The sequence below is a fragment of the Cololabis saira genome, chromosome 23 (assembly GCF_033807715.1).
Source record: "Cololabis saira isolate AMF1-May2022 chromosome 23, fColSai1.1, whole genome shotgun sequence".
NCBI lineage: Eukaryota > Metazoa > Chordata > Actinopteri > Beloniformes > Belonidae > Cololabis > Cololabis saira.
The window spans coordinates 32,277,371-32,296,386 of record NC_084609.1 but is presented as its reverse complement, the minus strand read 5'-3'; the positions used below and the strand labels follow the sequence as shown (position 1 = coordinate 32,296,386).

The following is a 19,016-nucleotide window of genomic DNA, read 5'->3' as shown; positions in this document are numbered from 1 at the left end:
CACATTGGTTTGCGGGTGCTGTCAAGTTTGCACAGGTTTTTACGCACGCAAACCTTTAGTAAATCGGGCCCTAACAGGCCAAAAACAAACAAGACAAAAGCACTAAACACAGAATAAAAAGCCATGCACAAAAAGCAACATTATAACTAGACAAACTAATAGGCAACATGACAGGTGACATCAGACAAACACCGACAGGCAGGGCAGCAAGCCAGGAAAATGATGCACTAAAATTCAATGTTGACAGCCTTGACCACTAATTAACCACTTTTTAAAATAAAATAAAAAAATTAATAATTTGATTGGTTTCTAATCTCTGTTGGTAGGAAGTTCCACTCACGAGCAGCCCTGATAGAAATGCAGACTGGCTAAAAGCACTTTTCCTAAACTGGGCCACACAATCTCCTCTAGCTGCTCCTTTATAAACTGGTTCAGTACAGGAGGAGCAAGTCCATGAATGATTTTACACAATAGACATAAGTGTGAGTATTTGATGAGATTTTCCAGATGTAACAACTTATATTTCAATAAAATATGGCAGTGATGATAGTCATTGGATTTCTTGTCCAGTACCTTAATGTTTTTTTTATATAAAGAAAGTAGTGGTTTAAGTGCAGTGTTACTAGCTTGAGACCAGGTTGTCAAGCAGTACATTATATGGGAGAAGATCATTGAGTGCATGTACATTAGTGCAGCTTTGGTTGACATGCAACTGCAAACATGTCTAAAGTTTGCCAGATTAAATTTGATGCACTTAGAAACCTTTTTGATATGTTCTTTAAATTTAAGATTACTATCAATGACTACCCCGAGGTATTTAAAATCTGAGACAACACATAGTCGCTCCCCATCTACAACCACATCGGACTCTGGAGAGTGAGTTTTTGTTTTACTAAAAAACATACACACTGTTTTAGTGACATTGAGTTGAAGGCAGTTTTGCTTTAACCATTTTGTGACGCATTGCATTGAGTTGGTTAAGCGATCAGCGACTTGGGCTGCGCTGCTACCATGCATAAAAATGCATGGTAGCTCAAGCTCAAGCTCAAGGTGTTTTTGGACGGAGGAGCCAGGATTTACAACGACGCAAGGATGACCTGCGGAAAAGGGGGTTTCCCATCGAGCAAAATACGCCTGGTCCTGCTTCAAGACCCCGCACCGCAGCGTGGAAGCGGGTCGGGGACAAGCATCGGCAAGGCACATCCCACCCGGAGCAGACACGCGAGAAGCTGAGCATCTACCGTTGCAATCCTCCGGACACCAGACTCCAACGTCAGAGTCTTAGTGCCCGACCTGCTTCAGGTGAATTGAAAATATTTAATGACTTCCCCTCCTGCCTCACGTTGCATTAAAAACGGACTTTTGGCTTGGGATAAGCAGATTTGATTATAATGGGAGAGTGGACTGGTGGGAAGACTGCCACGGTAATGTACTATTATGTCAATTGAAGTAACTTTAGTAACTTCAAAGAGGGGCCCTTTTGTTAAATCAGGCTTTCCCCTCAGCTTTAAGGAGCTAATGAGTTCCCTAATTGTGGAAGTCTATATATTGTGTCTGTATTGTTCTTATTGTAGTTATCTCTACATCTATGTTCAAGGGTAAGATGTTTTTTTGTGTTTACTGCAGTTCAGAGCAGAAATAGAGATGTCACAATAACCACATTCGAAACCTGTAAAACAAAACTTAGCTGGTACTGGTAAAGTAATAGTTTGAAAGTGGTCTCCTTCAATGTAAATGGAATACTTAATCCAACTAAGAGAGCTAAAATATTGTCAAAACTGAGAAAGGAGGGTACTCATGTAGCATTCCTTCAGGAAACACATTTATCTGAAATTGAACATGCAAAACTGAAAATAGGTGGCTTTAAACATGTATTTTATTCATCCTATAATTCAGGACATAGAAGAGGGTCAGCCATCCTTGTTTCAAATCAAGTTCAATATGAACACATTTCAGAGGTGAAAGATAAAGAAGGCCGATATGTAATGATAACAGGAAGTATTGATGGGCTGGTTGTTTCTTTAGCATATATGCTCCACCTGGAAGTGATTGGACCTTTTATAAAAAGTTATTTGATTTGATGTCTATTGAAGCTCAAGGTGTGCTTATATGCGGAGGGGATATGAATATAAGATTATCAAAAATGGAATGCTCCACCTCTAACCAAGGGCATAACAAACACATGGTTAATAAAATAAACTTGATAATGAAGGAAATTGGCATAATAGATGTTTGGAGGGAGCTTAATCCAACAGGCAGTGACTATACTTATTTTTCTGCACCCCAGTCTACTTATTCAAGGATTGACTACTTCTTTACATTTAAGAGAGAACAATTTAGAATCCAGTCATGTGATATTGGAACAATTGATTTGACTGATCATTCACCAACAATAATGTCAATCAAAATTGGCAATAATCCAAAATCTACATTATGGAAACTGAACTCAAGCTTACTGAATAATCCCCAGGTAAAAGCAGACTTGGGAAAAGAAATAGAGACTTATTTTAACGAAAACAACAATGGAGAAGTCTCCTTCCCTATAGTATGGGATGCATTCAAGGCAGTCCTGAGGGGGAAAATAATTTCTATTTCCTCATCACTAAAAAAGCGGAGACAGGAGAAGCTTAGTTCCTTACAGACCAAACTCAAAGAATAACAGAAAGACCATAAAAGTAGACCAGGGACTAACAAGGAAGTAACAATTAAAAAACTACAACATGAGATAAATGAAATATACTCAGAAGAGGTTAAAAAGAAACTAGTTTTCCTAAAACCGGGGCACTATGAGGCAGGAAGTAAGGCAATGAAACTGTTATCATATAAACGGAGGAAACAACAGGCAGATGCCACTATTTATCGAACCTCTTAGTCAATATATTAGGCAAAACAAACAAATTAAGGGTATAAATATAGCAGGACAGTAACACAAAATATCCTTGTTTGCAGATGACGTATACATTTTTTTATCGCACCCATCCACATCTCTACCAATTTTAAAGTCATCAATGGATATGTTTGGTAAATTATCAGGCCATAAAAATAAACACTCAGAAAACCCAGACTATGACCTTTAATTTTACTCCACCAGATGACTTGGTAACTAAATATAACCTGAGTTGTAACAAGAAATCAATGACGTATCTAGGAATTAACCTTACTGAAGATATTACAAAACTATTCAAAGGCAACTATATTCCTCTCAACCTTAAAATTAAATCAGACATCTCTAGAATGAATAACTTACCCTTCCTCAGCCTAAACTCAAGAATTGAATCAGTCAAAATGGTGATTTTGCCCCGCCTGTTGTATCTCTTTCTATCGCTGCCAATTGAAATAAGTTTATTGAATGGCAGAAACTAACTAGGGCCAGAGCACTGAAGGTGCGAGGACCCTATTGTATCTGTGATGTTTATTATTAGGGCCCGAGCACTGAAAGTGCGAGGACCCTATTGTATCTGTGATGTTTATTATTAGGGCCCGAGCACTGAAAGTGCGAGGACCCTATTGTATCTGTGATGTTTATTATGGGCATGCCAAGTAGTGGCATGACCATATTACAATCGTCCAGAATGGCCCAAAGGGCAATGTTGCTAGCATTTTGCTAACGAGCTAAAGTCGCAAAAGTCCCACTGCGCACCAGCGGGTGTACAGCATGACCCCGCTCTGATGTGGAAAAAGAAAATCCCCAAAAAATAAAACACGCCCGAAAAAACGAGAAAAAACATGAAAATGAAGGCGATATAATGGTATACAGAAAATGTTTCCCTTTTCTTATTATTCCGCACTCTTTTTTCGTCCGTTAATACGGCCCGAACCGCAACGTGCACCCATGCATGGCATACATCGTTGAATGCGTCTCCATCGTGCCTCAATGGGCATTACTTTTCTCAGTCAAAAGTGTTACCGTGGCAACGCTAGATGCCAAAAAGTCGACTTGGTTTGCACAATCTAGACACATGGTGGACACTAGAATAGAATAGAATAGAATAGAATAGAATAGAATACTTTATTGTCTGTCCCAATGGTGACAGAAATTCTTCTTGGACAGGGCTCACAACCACATTCATACATTCCCATAAGGACACGTTACAATATAAAAAGAATAAATACGTTAAAAACAGTAAATAAGTTAAAACAGACATGACAGTGCCTGTTAAAAGTGCAACAATCTATTTCATATTGTTCAGAATGGTTGCGGCAGATGGGATGAATGACTTTTTGTAAATGTTTTTCCGGGCCAGTGGAATTCTATACCTTCTGCCTGATGGCAGTAGTTGAAATGAGTGGTGAAGTGGATGAGAGGGGTCTTCTGTGATCAGAGTGGCCTTCCTGATCACAGAGCGGTTGTAAAGATCAGACAGGGGGGTGTGTTGTGATCTGCATATTTTGCTGGCCTGGTTTATTATGCGTGAGAGTCTGGTTTTGTGTTTGATGGTGAGCAAGTTGTACCAGGATGAGATGTTGAATGTAAAAATGGATTCAATGAGTGAACGGTAAACCAGAATTAAAATGTCTTTGCTGATGTTGAATGTCCTTAGATTCCTCAGCAGGTGGAGACGCTGTTGTGCCTTCTTGTAAATACCGTCCGTATGTTGTGTGAAGGACAGACAGGTGTCGATCTCAGTCCCCAGGTATTTGAAGGACTGGACCTGCTCTACCAGCTGCCCCTGGATGCTGAGTGGCTGGAAAAGGGATGGTGTTATTGCTGCCTTGCTTCTGCCTCCACAGCACAGCTCCTTTGTTTTGGCAATGTTCAGCTGGAGTGAGTTCTCAGTGAATGTTTGGACCAGGTCGCTGACGGCCTGCTGGTACTGAGTCAGGGCATCAGAACCAGTAAACCACTAAATTGCGAAGCTTTTTTTTTTTTTTTTTAAAGATTTTTTTGGGCTCTAGTGGCCCTTTATTGAGATGCAGACTGGAAAGGGGTAGAGAGAGAGAACGGGGAAGACACGCAGCAAAGGTGCGCGGGCTGGATTCGAACCCGCGACCGCTGCAGGAGGAGGACTGTAGCCTCAGTATATGAGCCGCCGCTTAACCCACTGCGCCACCGAGCGGCCCGAAATTGCGAAGCTTTTAAGTTTTTACCAGAGGGCTTGACCGTAGTGATCCGGCGAAGTTTGAAGTCATTTTTAAGATTCGCCATCAAATATCAATTGGCTGTAACTCTGCAATACATTATTTGATGTGGTCGGAAACGTATGTGCACGATTTTAGATTGAGCCTGAAGACATCTCTGGTGGAATATTCAGGACCAGTTGTAGCGCCACCTGTTGGCACCAGGAATTGTCATGTCTTCTATTATGCATCTGTGCTCCAAGCGAGATGAGTGTATTGATCTCAAAGCTGGTCACATAATATTTAACACATTGACGATGACTGACAGTGAAAACTGTAACTTTTTTTCAAAGGGCATCACTGTTAGAGGTAGTCAAATTTCGGTGTCTCGCCATGAACATAAAAGTTGTTGTAACTTAAACATACATTGTCCAAATTGACCAAAAATCTGTACATTTAAACAGGCTTCCATTCTGAACAAGAGGATATGACAATCTTGGATGAACTCCATAGCGCCACCTTTTGGTCAGGTATACATTTTTCATCAAATTATGTGCTGAAATTGCTGTTTCGTTCATCCAATCACAATGAAATCGACACATATTATTGTCATAAGGGTCCTTATTGACTGTGTCGCGTATCGTGGTCATAACTTGAACGGAATTGCCATTTTACGTCACTCTGAATTTCTAGTAAAATAATAATTAAAAATCAGAGGTTTGGTCTTACGACAATTAAATGTCAGATTCAGATACCTTTCGACAGGACTAAAAAATCATACGCTGGTACATAGTCTGTCACTCTGTTTTTTGAAAATATGAACTAATAACATAAAAAAGCTATGACTTAATTGGACCATGTCCAATTAACTTCAGACTTTCGTAAATATATTGTTTACTGTAATGTGAACATATCCTGTTAATTTCATAAATCTACGTGCAACACGTGATTTTTAATTAATCTTTATGTTAAATTCATTGGATTCTTAAGGTGGCTCTATGTCTCTGCCACGCGCAGCTGAGTGAGAGGATGAGAGGCGAGAGGGAAGGGGTGCAGCTCCCGCGAGGGGACGGGGGGGGCTCGTGGTGAGTGGGAGTTTTTATGCGCGTGCAGCTCCCGGGGGGGGCATTGGAGCTGACATTCAGTGCGGCCGCCATCTTGGATGGGGCCAATGCGCCCGCCGTGTTGGATGGGTATCCATTGCATTTATTTCTACTGAGGAAGGTTTTATCCCTGACTATAATCATCCATAACTCTCCGAATTTTTCCCTGATTTTGACACGGTTTGGTTTGTTACAAAGCGCAGAGATTTAGTTATGATACAGGACGCTGTCACACATTAAAAATACGTACTTTTATGCTGAAAGACTTTGTATTATGCTCTTTAACAAAGACATATGGTATGACATATTGATAAATGTATAAATTGATTAATTTTATAAAGAAACAAGTTTGATTGTTCATTTGAATGTATTTGAAGGGGAAAGGGGTGTGTTGTTGTATTTATTTATTTATATTTATTTTTATTTTTTTTCTTTCTTATTAATATTATTTATTTATTTTATTTAATTATTGTTTTGAAAAATTAAAAAAAGTGCAAAATATTGATATTTCTATTGTTATTGTAAATCTTTTTTTCTCTCTTATTGCCCTCAATAAATATATCTATAATAATAAATCCAGGTCATTCCAGGGTCTTATACTACCCTGTTAGGCTTGCAATTGGGGCTGGGGAGCTAAAACCCTTGAAAAAGAACTGTTTCGCAGCTTCTTGGGGGTGCTGGCTGTAACTGTAACTCTATAACTCTAAAAAAAGTGTAGAGTGTAGTTAATTTAGCCTGGAGTGAGGAGACCCATCCAATATGGCGGCCACGCTGGATTACGTTCCAGCATGTCATGAGGCGTCTACGTATATATGTCGATTGTGTGTGTGTGTGTGGGGGGGGGGGGTTATATGCGCGCAGCTCCCTGCCCCCACGGGATTTATTTAGACTCAATTTATTTTCCATTTACTATTCATTTTTGTGAATAATTTACCCATCCAAATGATGTCAAATGAGTGAGAGTGAACTTCGTAATATTATAAGTCCTCTTGGCTTCCTATTGTTAATTTTTCATTTACTGTTTTTTGTATTTTTTTATAGCAGAAGGTGCAAATAAAAATATACACTGTCGGAATTCAGAAATTGACGATTATTTCTTCATCCACTTCATCTTTCATCTACTGGTGCGTTCAGGGACAATTGGAATTTACTGTATTTGGCGAGAATTGACCATTGTAGTTTCTCCTGTTTACTGGTGTGATGAGTGATATGTAAATATTGTAATATTTAATTACCAACTTCATCTAAGTAATGTTTTTCATCTAACCTCAGTAGTGTGAGATATTATTTCAATGGGAAACTGCACATGACCCCAGCAGCGGTTGGTGTTGTTTTTCCTTGGGGAGGACTCTACCAGACTACAAAATAGATATATACCAAAAAGCTGTAAAATCATGTTCTAAGGTATCATATCCGTGTATTTGAATTAATGCCATTAATAATAGAAAACTTTGTGCCTCAAGTCACACAATACAGTTTGATGTACATCCACGAAAATCGGTACTCACCTGTATCATGTTGCGATTTAAAAAAAAAGTCTCTTGGTGCCATGACCGAAACCGAACAGGAAGTTGGCAATTTTGAACATTTTGAATTAATCGTGTAAATTTGGTGCAATTTATGCCATTTATTCGGCTGTTAATACGTCCCGAACCGTAACGTACACCGAGGTGTGTTATACATCAAAATGTGGTCTCAATCCTGCGACGACGCGCATTACTTTTCTCATTCAAAAGCGTTACCGTGGCGACGCTAGATGCCAAAAAGCGCGCCCCCTTTATCTGATTGGTCCATATTTGATAGTTCCCCAAAACTATGGGAGTGGAAAGAATAATAATAATGACTTGGATTTATATAGCGCCCTTCAAGGCGCCCAGAGCGCTTTACAGAGATCATTATTCATTCATACACATCCTCACTGGTGGTGGTAAACTACATTCTACAAGAAATTGATATCTAGATTATACAAAAGTTTCCAAGACTCTTCAAAATCTAACACTCTACATATTAAGTGTAGATGGGAAAGAGAGGGAGATCTGATCATATCCGAGGAAGAATGGGAAGATATTTGTAAACTACAGTGGAAAACAACAAATTCACACAGCTGGCGTGAATTTGGATGGAAAAACCTCATGAGATTTTTTATAACACCTGCTAACACCTAGGAAGTGGAACAAGTTGTTGGGGGATGTGTGGTTCAGATTTAGCTAAACATTATCATTTATTTTGGGATTGTTCAAAACTCTTATTGGCATGACATTCATGATTGTCTGGAACACATATTTCAAATTACTGTACAATTTGATGTCAGCATAATGTACGTTGGTACCATGGCATTGCATACTCAAGCGAAAGCAGATAAATGTCTAATGAAGATGTTATTGATTGGAGCGAAGAAGGCCATAACAAGGGAATGGTTACAACCCAATGCACCGACAATGGAAGACTGGCAAAAAACTGTTCAAGAAATCTATACTATGGAGAAATTGACATTTGCTCTAAGGCTACAATCGGAGACGTTTGAGAGATGGAGCTACAAATGCACAGGATACATAGGAGCACGGAGACCTGAACTGCTATAAGTACCTTTGTGCATGACTTGAAGTACCAGATTTTTGACTTGCAGATCAGAAATCAGAAATCAGAAAAGGGGGTTTATTGCCAAGTTTATTAACACACACAAGGAATTTTTTGTGGTGATTGGTGCAATACAATAAAAATATAAAAACAAATATATAAGAGATAAAATAAAATGTATAAACAGAAATGTACAATATGAGGTTTAAAGTGCCAGATATGAGTCTTTACAAAAAGTGACGTAGGATGACTTAGGACAGATAAAATGTATAAACAGAAATGTACAATATGGGGTTTTTAAAGTGCGTCTGTACAAAAGTTACGGGATTGGAATATTTGCGTTAATGTAACGTAGAGTGGGATGGGGGGGCAGTCCGTGGTAGACGGGGGAGAGGGGGGACCAGGGCCTTGTTGACGAGGACAGCTGCAGACGGAAAAAAACTGTTCTTGTGGCGTGAGGTTTTGGTCCTGATGGACCGCAGCCTCCTGCCAGAGGGAAGAGTCTGGAACAGTTTGTGTCCGGGGTGGGAGGGGTCTGCTGCAATCTTTCCTGCACGCTTCAGGGTCCTGGAGGCTTGCAGGTCCTGGAGAGATGGGAGGTTGCAGCCAATCACCTTCTCTGCAGAGCGGATGATACGCTGCAGCCTGCTCCTGTCCTTTACCGTGGCAGCAGCGTACCAGACGGTGATGGAGGAGGTGAGGATGGACTCAATGATGGTCGTGTAAAACTGCACCATCATTGTCTTTGGCAGGTTGAACTTCTTCAGCTGCCACAGGAAGTACATCCTCTGCTGGGCTTTTTTGGTGAGGGAGGTGATGTTCAGCTCCCACTTGAGGTCCTGGGATATGATGGTCCCCAGGAAGCGGTAAGACTCCACAGTGTCTGCTGGGGAGTCACACAGGTTGAGGGGGGCAGGTGGGGCTGCGTTCCTCCTGTAGTCCACAATCATCTCCACTGTCTTTAGAGCGTTGAGCTCTAGATTGTTCTGACCGCACCAGGTCACCAGCTGGTCCACCTCCCACCTGTAGGCGGACTCATCACCATCAGAGATGAGTCCAATGAGGGTGGTGTTGTCCGCAAACTTCAGGAGCTTGACGGACTGATGACTGGAGGTGCAGCTGTTAGTGTACAGGGAGAAGAGTAGAGGAGAGAAAACGCAGCCTTGAGGGGATCCGATGGTGATGGTCCGAGGGTCAGAGACATGTTTCCCCTGCTTCACCCACTGCTTCCTGTCAGACAGGAAGTCAGTGATCCACCTGCAGGTGGAGTTAGGCACGTTCAGCTGGGAGAGCTGGTCCTGGAGCAGAGCTGGGATGATGGTATTGAAGGCAGAGCTGAAGTCCACGAACAGGATCCTGGCGTAGGTTCCTGTCGAGTCCAAGTGCTGGAGGATGAAATGCAGGGCCATGTTTACAGCATCATCTACATACCTGTTGGCTCTGTAGGCGAACTGCAGGGGATCCAGTAGTGGGTCGGTGATTTTCTTGAGGTGTGGCAGCACAAGCGCTCAAAAGACTTCATGACCACAGAGGTCAGGGCGACGGGTCTGTAATCATTAAATCCTGTGGTCCTTGGTTTTCTGGGGACAGGTATGATGGTGGAGGTTTTGAAGCAGGCAGGCACATGGCATGTCTCCAGGCAGGTGTTAAAAATGTCCGTGAACACCGGAGACAGCTGATCGGCACAGTGCTTCAGGGTGGATGGGGAGACAGAGTCCGGTCCTGCTGCTTTGCGGGGGTTCAGTCTTTTGAATATCTTATTAATGTCCCTCTCCAGGATAGAGAGGGGCGTCGCAGTGGTGTGGGGGGATGGGGATGGGGCCTCTGGGGTGTTAAGTGGGGGAGAGGCTCTGGCCCCTGCTGGGGAGGGGGGGGTGCAGTTGGAGGGATGGAACTGGGGAATGTGAATGCAGTCCCGGGGGATGGTATCAGGACTGTCTCTTTGTTTATCAAAGCGACAGTAGAACTCATTCAGGTTGTTGGTGTTGGACCACGCCCATATGCTCATGTGAACTCTGAACTCAAATGTATATGAACATTTTGTGAATGTGTATATTCAACTTTGAAACTGCTCAGCCGAAAATCGGCTATAATGTGCCTCCTGAAATGGCCGCCTTGCCATGAACTACAACCCCCAGCATGCCTTGCGCGGGGGGGGGGGGGGTGGCGCCTACAAGTGGCGCGCATCCAATCGCAAACGAGGCACTGATGACGTCACTGCAGTGCGCGGGGGACTCAAATCCCTCGGTTGCTCCTTTTCCTGCCTCTTCTCCCTTCATCAACCCAGTGGGTCAGTTCGTCCACCTTTGGCTCCGGGCCAAAGGGACGTCGGACCACGACCTTCCCCCCCAAAGGGGGGGGAAGAGGAGAGATCTGCGGCGTGCTCCAGCCGGTCCGGCCGGAGGATCAGCGAGGATCCACGGCGCTGACCGCGGCGCTGCGTCCCTCTCTCCCTTTTTCTCTCTTCCCCACAACATCTCTTCCTGAGCAGCTGGATCCTTTGGCTCTGGGCCAAGATCCCATCTCCTTTCTCCCCCCCCGGCTGGGGGGAGGCGGAAGGCCCGCAACAGACCGGGCCTGCGGGGCCCGCCCGTTGAAGCCGTGGTCCGCGGGGCCGCGGTCCGCGGAGCTCTGGCTCCCATTAACTCTTGGTCTCAACTTTTCATCCGGAGCTCCGGCTCCCACCTCACGTGTCCCCGGACCCTGGGAGCTGGAAAGGGGGGGAAGCCGCTTCAAAGCTCGGCCCCGATCAAGGGTGAGCCCCGTTTCCTCTTTCCTAACTTCTCTCTCTGTCTGAGTTTCTCTTGGAAGGATTCTCCGGTCAGCCTGCCCAGATCAGACCGCGACGTATCCCGCCGCCCGTCCGGACCGGCCCCGCGCGCACCCGAGACGACGTGATAGCCTCCGGACCGGGGGGGGGGAGGGTGCCGGCTACTGCCACGCTGCACCACCGTCACCTTTTGATTCCAGAGTCGGGAGGAGCGGGAGAGGCGGGAGACCTCTTGGATTGAGGACTCAAAGACCCATCAAAGACCAAAGATCCGGCAGGAACCCCTGATCAGCACCCGGAGACTCAGGAGGCGTGAGGTTTTGAGGCCTGAGTGTATTAGTTTAACTGGGAGTGTTTCAGGGCTAAATCTGTGTTCAGAGCTGAGATGGCATCATCCTCATTATCGTGTTTGATTATTTGGTAGTCGTTGTTTTCTGCCGTAGGCACGTTTTAAATGCTGCGTTCGCCATCCGGTCCGATTGCACGTGGCGAGGGCGCGTCCATCTTAAATACCACAGAGTCCTGCCGTCTTTAAACACCGCAGCCATCTTTGTGCAGCCACAATGTTTTAAACCGTAGATGTTCGTTGATATCATGTTTATTATTGCATTTGATTTCTTTTACATCCCATGCATTTAAATTTAATTTCATTTCTATTGATGTTTTCTGGTTAATGGTTTTATAATAATGTAGTGCGCCATCAGGATTTATTTGGGTATTTATTTATATCTGCTTTGATACCCGTATGTAAATAAATTCTGATTGATTTTTAATGAGTGGTTGTCGTTTCATTCAGTTTTGGTCACATCTGATTGTTTGAACAGAGCCAGTGCTCGAATCTCACCCTTCAATTACTGTAGACTTTATTAATTATTAATAATTATTAATAAAATTATTAATAACCCTTCGATAACTGGACAGCCAAGCTAACCCGCTGTGGCACAACATTGGCTAGGCGTCGGTCGTTGATGGAGGGGGGGGGCTCTGGGTTTGTAGTTTGTAATCTGTCTCAGTCCCTTCCAAACTGAGCTGGCATCGTTATCTGAGAACTGTTGGCGTAGTTTCTCAGAGTACAGTCATTTAGCTGCCCTCACTTCCTTGCTAAATGTGTACTTTGCCTTTTTGAGCCTGTCCTTGTCGCCACTCCTGAACTCTTCCTCCTTCTGCAGCCGCAACCTTCTGAGCTTTGATGTGAACCAGGGTTTGTCATTGTTGTAACTAACCCTGGTTCGTGTTGGAACACAACTGTCCTCACATAAGTTGATGTAAGATGTTACAGCCTCTGTGAACGTGTCCAGGCTGCTGGTAGAAGTCCTAAAAACATCCCAGTCCCAGGTGGACCATGAGGTGGTCTGAGTGTCCCAGTGCACCTGGGACGGCATGATAGGCTCTGCTCACTGTAGAGTAACAGGGATCCAAGATGTTTCCCTCTCTGGTCGGGCATTTAATTAACTGTCTGTATTTTCGGAGTTCATGGCTAAGGTTACCTTTGTTAAAGTCACCGAGGACAGTAACTAAGGAGTCCGGGTTTGTCCGCTCCACGTTCAGTATATGGTCGGCGAGCACGCGCTGGGCTTCCTGCACGTGGGAGAGTAGAAAGGTTTGCAGTTTATAATAAAGAATTCCAGATCGGGAGAATAGTGTTGTTGCATCACTGTCACATCCTTGCACCAGCCGTTGTTGATGTAGAAGCAGATTCCTCCACCTTTCGTTTTTCCGGAGAGCTGCATGTCTCTGTCGACTCTGAGGAGCTGGAAGCCTGCCAGCTGCAGCGCAGAATCCGGGATGAGTCCACACAGCCACGTCTCCGTGAAGCAAAGAACGGAAGATGAAGAAAGGTGTCTGTTTTTCCCCACCAGTAGCTGAAGTTCGTCCATTTTATTGCAAAGTGATCGCACATTGGAGAGAAATATGCCAGGTAGAGGTGTGCGGAGTCCGCGCCGGCGGAGACGCATGAGCGCGCCGGCCCCTTTACCTCTCCTCCGGCGCTTCACTGCGTGAACAAAGGTGAGCGCACCTTTGACAATAATGTCCAATAATTCCACTGAAGGTAAAAGAAAAGTGGGAAATAAATCCGCTGGAGTTGTTCCCCTGATGTTCATGAGCTCTTCTCTGGTGAAAGTGCTCCGGGTGCCTGTTGGAACTATTGTAAATAAGTAGTAAGTTATCATGCTTGCTATTAACAGAACGTATGATAATTTGCTTACGCCTGTGACGCACTGATAAAACAATGCTGTGTTAAGTGATTAAAAAGTACTGCACAAGAAGTTTCCTGATTATCAGCATAAAGCAGAAATCTGCAGAGAAGAGGAAACTTCTTGTTGCCAAACAAGAACAATCTAGCATTGCATTTTTCCATCTCCGTAATATTGCAAAGATTAGGAAAATCCTCTCGCAGAGTGATGCAGAAAAACTAGTTCATGCGTTTATATCTTCTAGACTAGATTACTGTAATGTTTAATTAGCACGATGTCCAAGTAATTTGCTGAATAGGCTCCAGCTGATCCAAAATGCAGCAGCGCAAGTGCTGACAGGAATCAGCAGGAGAGACCACGTCTCTCCAGTGTTAGCGTCGCTCCATTGGCTACCTGTAAAATTCAGAATCCAATTTAAAATTGTATTACTTGCATATAAAGCCCAAAACGGCTTAGCTCCGCATTATTTGCAAGACCTGATAGTGCCTTAGGTTCCTGGCAGAGCTCTCTGTTCTCTGAGTGCAGGTTTACTCGTAGTTCCTAGAGTATCCAAATTTAGATTTGGAGGGCGGGCGTTCTGCTATCAGGCACCATTACTATGGAACCAACTTCCAATCTGGGTTAAGGAGGCTGACACTAACTAAACTTAAAACTTTTCTGTTTAGTAAAGCCTATATTTAGTGTGTAGTAAACCTCTAACTGGTGTTGGTAAATCTCTAGGTAGTGTAAACTCTAGTGTGTTAGAGTCAGTAGTCATAGTTGCAGCTATAGAACAAGACTATAATAGTTAGTCTCAAATATAGCTTCATTGTAGATATGCTGCTATAGGCCTATGCTGCAGGGGGGCACCGAGATGATCCACTGGGCGGTGCCTCCCACCCTTCTTCTCTTCTCCTCTTCCCTTCCTCTCTTCTCCATTTCCATTTTTATTTATTATAAGTATCTCATAGCCATCATTTTTGTCCATCGCTCCTGTAGTTTCTTGTGCTGGCCCCCCTTTTTTCTCTTTTGTGCATATTTGCAGGCCGGAGCTCCGGAGCTGTGTGCTGGCCTGCGATCCCACCCCCGGTCATCCCACTGCTGCTTTCACCTGCCTGCGGCCCCCCCTGGTCATACCACTGCTGCTTCCACCTGCCTGCGGTTCTCCCACTAGGGTAGTTTTTACCTGCCATTCTTTATGTAATAATTGCTCGAGGGTCATGTTCTGGTTCACTGGAAAGCGTTTAGAGACAACTTTTGTTGTATTAGACGCTATACAAATAAAATTGAATTGAATATGACCAACATTAATATTTTCTGTATTTTGTGGGCAGAAAAAAAGTTACACCTTTGTTTTGGCAATAGTTATGGTTAACTAATGCCAGCTCTAAAAGCTGGCGAAACAACAACAACACACACACAAAAGCAGGCACATATTTTCTGGCGGAATTGTGTTAAAATTAAAAGCTGATTTGATTTAAAATTAAAATCTTGTAAATGCCACACTGTATGTCCCAGACTGAGCATCATCATCAAAATGTTGGTTAAGACTTAACAGATTACGGATCCGTGAAGAAGTATACTTTTATATTGTGGCCTGCGAAAGATAAATGTCAGATCAAGCTAAACCAAAATAAACATGTCTAATTATTATTTGAATTTCCTTCATTACCACTGGGTCACTGGCAGCTGAAGGCTGCAAGACAATGGTGTTATGAGGGTGCTATTATCATCAGTTACAAGATAAAACATTTTCATACCTCAAAGGGAAACATATTAAATGGTCAATAATAACCATGTGGGAGGATTTTTTTTTTTATTGGATTTTGCTTTTTGTCACAACATAAATAATTCCCTTCAGCCTATCCTGATCTTAACTGCTACAGTGAAATTCTTCATGATTTCTTACATATGGTGTTACCTGAACGGTTGCACTCTAGTACCCTGCTCCCTTTGACATGGCAGAGGTCACCTTGAGTGCTGTTGCAGGTGGTGTTGAGATCAGCTTTGCAGTAGGTTGGAGATCCTCCTTGCACTGCCTGGGGGATGTGTTTCTTCCTCTTCTTGGGCAGCTTTTGCTTTGCCATGGCCAAAGAGTAGTACATCCCAAAGTTATTGACAATAACAGGCACAGGCATGGCTATTGTTAGTACACCAGCTAAAGCACATAACGCACCCACCACCATTCCTGACCAGGTTTCTGGATACATATCGCCATAGCCAAGAGTAGTCATGGTTACTACAGCCCACCAAAAGCCAATAGGGATATTCTTGAATTTGGTGTGGAGGCTGGCAGTGGGGTCATTGGGCTTGGCCCCTATTCGTTCTGCATAATAAATCATGGTGGCAAAAATTAACACTCCCAATGCTAGGAAGATAATGAGCAGCAGAAATTCATTGGTGCTAGCACGCAATGTGTGGCCAAGCACCCTGAGTCCCACAAAATGACGTGTTAATTTGAAGATACGGAGAATACGAACAAAACGCACCACCCTGAGGAAACCCAATACATCCTTAGCAGCTTTTGAAGAAAGGCCACTTAGCCCCACTTCCAAATAGAAAGGTAGGATGGCCACAAAGTCGATGATGTTGAGAACACTTTTAACAAACTCCAACTTGACTGGGCAGAAGGTCACACGTACAAGGAATTCAATGGTGAACCAGAAGACGCAAACGCCCTCCACATATGTGAGGGCAGGGTCTGTTTCGATCTCATACTGTGGACCCAAGTCAGGTCCGCTGCTATTCCGCGATTCAGTCTTGTTGATAATTGTGTTGAAAGCCTCATGAGTCTCCAAGCAGAAGGTGGTGATGGAGACCAGGATGAAGAACAAAGATGCAAAGGCGACAAACTACAAGAGAGGGAAAAAGAAACAAGAAAAAAGAAACATTACTTTTATTCCAGAATTTTAGGTTATTTAGTTATCCAATACACTGGTACAGATAATCCTCCAGCTCACACACTTAACCTGCCCTTGAAGAGAAGGAAGGTCAGATGGGTTTGATTAACTTGCACCAGTCTTACTAGATTACAAAGGGAGGAGCAATATGCTTTTCAAAAACAATGAATAAACACACTTGCTCACACTGCTGCTGGTATGTAAAGCTGTTGGCCGTAAAGCAAGAGTTGAAATAGTTACGAAACCAAAAAACACAATATCACAAAAAGTGATGTAAATGAATAAACCAACAAACTAACTAATAATTATGAGCTGCACATATGTGTAAATAAAGGCCATAAACGATATCTAAAATGGCATTACAATTAACAATTAAAGCTGCAAGCAGCGATGAACGGGCCCTCGCACTCACGGCCACCGCCCCCCATAAGCATATCAGAAAAGATACCACCCACGACTTCCTATGTCAAACCATTCAAAAGTTATAGCAGAAAAAAGGGACAACCAATCAGAAGAAGGGGTGGGGCTTATTCAGGCCAATGAAGGTCAAGGACTCCATAAAGAATCTGATGACACCACCCAGGACTCTCTATGTCAAACCATTAAAAAGTTATAGCAGAAAATCGGGACAACCAATCAGAAGAAGGGGCGGGGCTAATTAAGGCCAACGAAGCTTAAGGACTCATTACAGAGTCCCATGACACCACCCACAACTTCCTATGTCAAACCATTCAAAAGTTATGGCAGATAAAAGTATTCTAGGGGGCGCTGTTGAGCCGTTAGGCCACGCCCATTAATGCAAACCATGAAATATCAAATTTATCGCCAAGTCTGGCTTGCATGCAAAATTTGGTGACTTTTGGAGAACTATCAAATATGGACCAATCACATGAAGGGGGGGGCGCGCTTTTTGGCGTCTAGCGTCGCCACGGTAACACTTTTGAAGGAGAAAAGTAATGCGTGGTGTTGCAGGATGTAGACGCACATTTTGATGTATAACACACCTGGGTGCACGTTACGGTTCGGGCTGAATTAACTGCCGAAGGAATGGCATAAATTTCGCCAAAATGACACAATTTATTCAAAATGGCCGACATCCTGTTCGGTTTCGGCCATGGCTCCAAGAGACTTTTCTTTAAGTTGTGCCATGATACAGGTGTGTTGCGATTTTCGTGCATGTACGTCAAACCGTATTGTGGGGCTTGAGGCACAAAGTTTTCCGGGGGGCGCTGTTGAGCCATTTTGCCACGCCCATTAATGCAAACCATGAAATATCAAATTTATCGCCAGGCCTGGCTTGCATGCCAAATTTGGTGCCTTTTGGGGAACTATCAAATATGGACCAATCAGATGAAGGGGGGGTGCGCTTGTTGGCGTCTAGCGTTGCCACGGTAACACTTTTGAAAGAGAAAAGTAATGCGTGTAGTCGCAGGATGGAGACGCACATTTTGATGTATAACACATCTGGGTTCACGATACGGTTCGGGCTGAATTAACTCTCGAAGGAATGGCATATATTGCTCCAAAATTACGCAATTAATTCAGGATGTTCAAAATGGCCGACTTCCTGTTCGGTTTCGGCCATGGCGCCAAGAGACTTTTCTTTTAGTTGCGACATGATACAGGAGTGTACCAATTTTCGTTCATGTACGTCAAACCGTATTATGGGGCTTGAGGCGCAAAGTTTTTTCTGTCTGAACCAACCAGATGAAGGGTCGGCGCGCTTTTTGGCGTCTAGCGTCGCCACGGTAACGCTTTTGAAAGAGAAAAGTAATGCGTGTGGTCGGAGGAGGGAGACGCACATTTTGATGTATAACACACCTGGGTGCACGTTACGGTTCGGGCTGAATTAACTGCCGAAGGAATGGCATAAATTGCGCCAAAGTGACACGATTAATTCAAAATGGCCGACTTCCTGTTTGGTTTCAAGAAGAAGAAGAAGAAGAAGAAGAAGAAGAAGAAGAAGAAGAAGAAGAAGAAGAAGAAGAAGAAGAAGAAGAAGAAGAAGAAGAAGAAGAAGAAGAAGAAGAAGATTTTTTTTTTTTTGATTTTTACAAACACACTTTATTTACAGTTTCAAAGGATACAGTTCACATCACATGTCATAAAGTGCTGAAGTGCCTAAACAAAACAGAATACCCAATAAATAAATGGCTACGTCAGCATTTCAGTCTTGAAGAAAAAGTGCAAAGTGCAGTTCATCATTTAAAACATTACACAGGACATTATTATAACACCAGAGGTTCTTAAAACAACCCAAATCATTCATCAATTTATAAAAATTGAATTCCAGTCTTAGTCTACATCGGGTGTTGCAGCGCCACACTGAGGCGGCCTCCTGAACTGCTCTGTCCTCTACTCTGTTTTTTCTGGATATATAGATCGCCATCTTGGCTTCACCAGAAATAAAATTTAGCAGTTGCCACTTTGTTTG

The 19,016-nt window shown here is 43.3% G+C and overlaps 1 protein-coding gene across 1 annotated transcript in view; it reads right to left on the bottom strand.

Annotated features, from left to right (window-relative positions):
• Positions 1–19,016, bottom strand: part of LOC133424525 (potassium voltage-gated channel subfamily C member 2-like) — a 181,703-nt gene that overhangs the window by 57,925 nt on the left and 104,762 nt on the right. Inside the window, 1 exon segment of the mRNA XM_061715193.1 lies at positions 15,604–16,534. Coding sequence (XP_061571177.1) covers positions 15,604–16,534 — 931 coding nt within the window.